Source organism: Vicia villosa, unplaced genomic scaffold, assembly GCF_029867415.1.
Source record: "Vicia villosa cultivar HV-30 ecotype Madison, WI unplaced genomic scaffold, Vvil1.0 ctg.001158F_1_1, whole genome shotgun sequence".
In the NCBI taxonomy this organism is placed as follows: domain Eukaryota; kingdom Viridiplantae; phylum Streptophyta; class Magnoliopsida; order Fabales; family Fabaceae; genus Vicia; species Vicia villosa.
In genome coordinates this window covers 375,261-381,260 of record NW_026705507.1, presented here as the reverse complement: position 1 = coordinate 381,260, position 6,000 = coordinate 375,261, and the positions used below count along the sequence as shown (strand labels likewise).

Genomic DNA, 6,000 nt, shown 5'->3' with positions numbered 1-6,000 from the left:
CGGAGACTTACCTGAAATGAAGACCGGAAGCAAAGCGAGGGGAAATCCGCAGAAGAACGATGAACTCCTTCAGGTGATTCTTGAATCTCTCTGTTACTTTTTGTATTGACTATTCTTTCTCCTTCTTCTTCTACTCTTTTTGAATTTCTGAATTTCTGAAATGAGAACGTTGCTTGTGAGTTGTTTCTGATGATGCGTGAGATTGAGAGTGGAGTGTTGAGAGTTACGTGAGGCTAAGCTCGACCGATCGGAGCTCCGATGAGAAGCTCCGGCGGCCTCTGAACGTGAGCGTATAGTAGAGGGAAGGAGAGAATTGAGGTGTGAGAAGAGTTACAGGGAGTGATTGAAGATTGAGGGAGAGTGAGAATGAAGGTGGAGAAGAGGGTAAATGTGAAGATTGATGATTGAAGTGTGAAAAAATGGCGTGAAGTCTGAATTATGGAGGGAAGGGTGGTTATATACAGTGTAGGTTCGGGAGAGTTTTTGGCTTGGAGATAGGTTCGGTTTCAGTTAGGTAGGTTTGGAGATTGCTGACTAGGATTGAAGGTTGTTGAGATCAGTTAGAGGGCAAAGTGATATCAGCCTTTGGATTGAGAGGTTGTTATAGGATAGAAGGTGAGATTGAGAGTTAGTTTTTTGTTATGTAAACTGTTTTTGAGGTTTGTTATTTTTCTGTTTTGGTGGTTAAGAGTCTGTTGGCAGTTAGAGGAGTTAGTTAGTTAGGTGGTTAAAACTGTTAGTTAGAGGTTAAAGAAAAGGTTAGTATATTGAATCCCAAGTTAGAAGTAAAAAAGGCTAATTTTAAACTGTCAGTGTATTGTGTATGTATGTGAACTGTTTTAAAACGAAATTAGAGAATTGTTAGAGGTTTTTGGACTGATATAATGTCTTGGGTAAAAGTATTTTGGGTGAACCAAACTTGAAGCTTTTGATTCTTTTTTTTTTGCACGGGATCTGAACTGATGTGCAGCCTGCTGAACATGGTTTATTGCATCTCATTTGTGAATTGGCTGTACAGAGTTTGAATAAAGAGGTGACGCTGCTGAATGTATTTTATGGATTTTCTGTAGTTGAATCTCTTGATTAGCCTATTCTTTTTCTGAACTGATGTCAATTACTGGGGCAGCTTGAGTGCAACACGGTATCTGTATATGATGCAAGCATTGTTTTCTTTTAGGATCACTACTGTCATGAAGCTGGTTCTTTTACGGTATGCGAATGTATGGTGTTGATTTTGGAACTGTTTTGGATAGATACATGTCTGAGTTTTTGTTATAGTCAGTAAGGTTAGGATGAGAATAGTGTTAGATTGTAAAGGGGCTGTGCAGTGTGGTTATGGATAAATTCTGATTTTCTATGTGGACTTGGTATTGAATGTGTGGATGATTGAACTGAATGCAATAGGCTAATTGAATGTTAGGTTGTAAAGAACTGTTAATAATGTTAAGTAGGTGACTGTTAGTGTTGAGTTGGTTTGGATATGTACAACTGGAATGTGTGTGTGGATCTGTTTTGGAATGCAGCAGGACTGTTTGTGAGTTTGGATTGTTTATGCTAGGCTGATGGATTTGTATGTTGCAGGGCTGCAAACTAAAAAAATGGATATAAATGTGTGGATTATGCTGTGACTAACATTTTGATTTTTTTTGTGTGGTGCAGGTTCAAAGCTAACTGATTTTGGACATGAATGAGGAGCAAGGATATGGAGGAGATTGAAGCTTGGTGGAAGCATGAAGATGTGATCATGATGAAGTGTAGGATTAGGATAGGGTGTTTGATTTTGGTTGACTTAGGTTACAAATCTGTATCTTTATAGCTTTTTCTTCGATGTAATGTGTAACGGACACCCTTTTTTGGATTTTGTACCAAACAACTCTTAAGTTTCAATCTGATTGGATTTTGGTTGATATGAAATGGTTAATATTGGATGTTAAACATGATTTATGATAGGAATCAGTAGATGTTCTGGGTTTGGTATCGAGATTGTTCTTGATGACTTGTGAGTGAATGAAAGTTTATTGCCAATTGTAGCTTGGACAGATATGAATGATATTTGTATTTGATGTATTCGAACAAGGTAATGATCTTGAATTATAAAGGATGCCTTTGGTGCCTTGAACAAATTTTTTTTTATGTGTAACAATTGAACTCAGAACGCCAATGATTTCCAAATTTGTAGCTTGAATCTCTTCGCAAGTAGCCGAAGTAATTGGCTTAAAGATGACCCACTCTTGAATTGATGAAATGAAACCCAATGAATCCTATCTTTCCCTTGCATAAGAATTGGAGCTAATGATTTACGATCCCCGTTACCAAGTAGCCAAATATCTTAAATAGTAAAACCAACTTGAACCAAGCTGCAAGGACCGACTCCGTTAAGCCTCTGATGATGATGATAGAAACTCCCATCCATAAGTCAAAATTCAAAGAAGAACCAGATGAATCATGACACACTTTTCAAAGTCTTTGATCCCAAGTCAAAGTTATTCGTTAATGATGCATGAGTTAATTTAATGTCCTACTGGAGGTATGCAGATGAAATGCGAAGCTAAAGCCAGTTAGAAATTAAAGGGTAGGACAAATTTGGGGTATGACAATAATAACAGCCAGAACCTGTTGAAGCTTGAAACAGGTTTCCAGATTGGGCAAATGCCTTTTAAATATCTTGGGGTCCCCTTGGATAGCAAAAGACTTACAATCAATAACTGTCAGCCCTTGATTGATAAGATGGCCTGCAGAATCAATCATTAGAGTACTCGTATGTTGTCATATGCTGGTAGATTCCTTTTAGTGAAGAGTGTCTTATTTTCTATTGCTAACTACTGGCTTCAGATATTTCCTCTTCCTAAAAAAGTTCTTCACCATGTTGAGAGTTTATGTAGGAGCTTCTTATGGACTGGTAAAGATACCGTGAGTAGCAAGGCGCCTATCTCTTGGGATCACTTATGTGATCCTATAGCTGCAGGAGGTCTAAACCTTATTGATTTAGGGGTGTGTAATCGTGCTTCCTTGGGAAAAATGCTATGGAATCTTCATACCAAGAAGGATAGAATGTGGATCAGTTGGGTAAATCATTATTATATGAAGTGTGGAGCTGATGTTGCAAGTTACTGCCCTAAGCAGAGTGATTCATGGATCATTAAAGCCATGTTTAAACATAGGGACATGTTTATGAATTCTATGGCTTGGAGTGAGTTTGTTAAAACAGGTACTTATCAAACTAGGCAGTTATACCTAGAGATAAGAGGAGATCGTGGCCTGGTTCCTTGGAAGAATTTGATTAGAGGGAACATGGCTAGTCCTAAGGCTTTTTTTTATTTTGTGGATGACATGCCAAAGTAGACTACACACTAAAGATAGACTTGCCAAATTTGGCACTGTGACTGATGGTTTATGTCTGTTTTGTGGCGAGAATGAAACCTGTGAGCACTTGTTTTTTGATTGTAGGGATACAAGCTCTTTCTGGCAGCAGGTCTTGACTTGGAGCCATGAAACACATACTCCTCAAGCTTGGAAAGATGAAATACAATGGTTAACTATTCATGCTAAGGGGAAAAGTAATAGAGCTAAGCTCCTTCGAATCTGCGTGGCTGAAGTTATTTACCATGTATGGATTGTGAGAAACAGTAGAGTTTTTAATCCTACAAAAATAGAGCAACTCAATCTGCAATGGGTTTTGGACCGGATCAAGTATCAAGCGAAGATTGATAAAAAACTAGGAGCTTATGTTGATAACTTGTAGTTATTTTTGCTTTTCTTTGTAATCAAGGGCTTGGATCCGTTGAGGATCAGCTTGTACTAATCGGTTTTTTGAAATATATATATTCTTTATTGCTAAAAAAAAAAAACTTTTCTAGTAACTTTAACTCTAAAATGAAAAGTTGTTTCAAATAAATTTTAAACAAAGTCTATTTATATTTCTATTTTTTAATTTTTTTTATCAAAACAACATAGCTTTATAAATAAAAAACACATTTAATCTGTCGAGTTTTGAAAATCATCGGTTCGTCATTTTTTATTAGTTTTGGCTGGTTCTGACTGTTTTTCACTGGTTCTAAAATTTATTCAGTCCAACAATTAGACCAGATCAATGACACCCTTGGTTCCGGTTCTGCAAATTAATTTGGTCTCATTTTTAAAAGCACTAAATTTAGAAAAATAAAATAAACTTATAAATAACTTAAAGGACAAAAATAAAATTTAACAATAATTAAAAAATTTAATAGTGAAGTATAGATGAAAACAATATTTAAATCCAAATATTATATATAAATAAAAAATAAATTAAATTAAAATATTATATAATAAGAAAATAATTTACTTTATAAAATGAAAACAAATTAATTCGTTAACTACAAGAATTTTTTGAATAAAGATAATATATTTATAAAAAAAAGGAGAAAAAAAAGATTAAAAAAGAAAATGAATTCAGTAAAGAAAGATAACTGGAATTTGAATGGGTGAACAATGAATATAACAATTGTATACGGCAACAATTTCCTATTCATCGATATCATATTCATTTGGTTATACGGTCATACGGAAACCATTGATTATTAAAAAAAATACTAAACACCCCTCCCCATCAACCCTATAGGTTGAGATATTTATAGTTAACTTTTTAGGCCTGGTAAATGGGGAGAAACGATTTCCCATAGAGGGTTTTATGTTTATTGCACTTTTTTGTTATTAATATAATATTCACTGTATAAATTATCATAATTATTTATTATAACTAAAATTTACAATACCATAAATTAAATTTAAAAAAAAAAACATAGACCATAAGATATTAGGTGGATCAAATCTTAATTACTTTTATTAACTTTATTTTTCTTAAAGGGAAATCTTCTACAAAGAAATCCATTATTAAAATTAAGAACACTCCTCCCTATTATTCCAAATTAAACAAAAGTACATAAAGAAGATGATGAAATCATAATCTTTTCAACTTTTAACAAGGTTTGGTGCAAAAGCATCTGCGACGGAAGCCATGGCATTCTCCTCCAGCAAAACCCTCTGTTTGGCATACATTACCACAATTGCGGTAACTATAACACAATCCTTTGAATTTTTCACTTGGAGATTTGCAAATCCTTGCCTCTGCCACAATACTTGGTCCCATCTCTGTTCATAATGAAGGAAATCAATAATGAAAAATAAATAAATAAATAAATAATGAAGGAACGAACTCATGGATTATATGCCATGTAACCGTGCAATTGTGGCTATAAAATACTTAATTAATTGAGATTAAACAGAAAATAACGATGTTATTAATTAACTAAGCATCAAGAAGTACTCACCAGATGCTACAACAAGAAGAAATAAGACAAAGATGGTGGAAACCAAAGGCACTGATCGAGCCATGTAGAAAAACTTAATTTCTCAGAAGAAGAGAAGAAAAAACCAACTGAGAGGCAACTTGGTGAAATGAAAATGATGTTTGTTTGCCTTAAATAGAGAAATCAAGGTTCTTTTCTAGAGTTTTTAATGGACGAGAGAACAAAAAATACACAAAATTTATATCATTTATTTTAAAATTTAATGGTTCAGATTTATTCTCATGTTGTCACATAAAAATGACATTGTCATAGGATACGTTATATATATATATATATATATATATATATATATATATATATATATATATATATATATATATATATATATATATATATATATATATATATGAGAATTTTTTTAAATTATTTTTTATAATTTTATTAATAGTGAGTTTTTTTAAAAAGATAATTTGAATGAGAATTTAATATAAATAAACTTTAAATAATATATTTTGAAATCTTTCATAATTCTTGCTATGATTTACTTTATATTAATAAAAATCTAATTCAAATTTAAAGTACTTTTAATATTTATTAATATAAAGTAAATCATAGCAAGAATTATGAAATATTTTAAAATATATTATTTAAAATTAATTTATATTAAATTCTCATTCAAATTATCTTTTTAAAAAAACTCACTATTAATAAAAAT

The 6,000-nt window shown here is 32.5% G+C and overlaps 2 protein-coding genes across 2 annotated transcripts; one reads left to right on the top strand and one right to left on the bottom strand.

Moving 5' to 3' along the window:
• Positions 1–2,760: 2,760 nt before the first annotated feature.
• Positions 2,761–3,742, top strand: LOC131633658 (uncharacterized). The gene is made up of 2 exons (XM_058904355.1): positions 2,761–3,338; positions 3,448–3,742. The coding sequence occupies exons 1-2, from the start codon at positions 2,761–2,763 to the stop codon at positions 3,740–3,742; spliced, it is 873 nt and encodes a 290-aa protein (XP_058760338.1).
• Positions 3,743–4,797: 1,055 nt separating this feature from the next.
• Positions 4,798–5,444, bottom strand: LOC131633646 (defensin Ec-AMP-D1-like). The gene is made up of 2 exons (XM_058904344.1): positions 5,307–5,444; positions 4,798–5,127 (listed from the first exon to the last, which is right to left on the bottom strand). The coding sequence occupies exons 1-2, from the start codon at positions 5,368–5,370 to the stop codon at positions 4,955–4,957; spliced, it is 237 nt and encodes a 78-aa protein (XP_058760327.1). The 5' UTR covers positions 5,371–5,444; the 3' UTR covers positions 4,798–4,954.
• Between the last annotated feature and the right edge of the window lie 556 nt (positions 5,445–6,000).

Excerpts from the sequence above, each read along its gene's own strand:
- LOC131633658 (XM_058904355.1), top strand. The coding sequence starts at position 2,761 with ATGTTGTCATATGCTGGTAGATTCCTTTTAGTGAAGAGTGTCTTATTT. Across the intron at positions 3,339-3,447 it reads TTTGTGGATGACATGCCAAA|GGATACAAGCTCTTTCTGGC; the intron begins GTAGACTACACA and ends TTTTGATTGTAG.
- LOC131633646 (XM_058904344.1), bottom strand. The coding sequence starts at position 5,370 with ATGGCTCGATCAGTGCCTTTGGTTTCCACCATCTTTGTCTTATTTCTT. Across the intron at positions 5,128-5,306 it reads TCTTCTTGTTGTAGCATCTG|AGATGGGACCAAGTATTGTG; the intron begins GTGAGTACTTCT and ends CATTATGAACAG.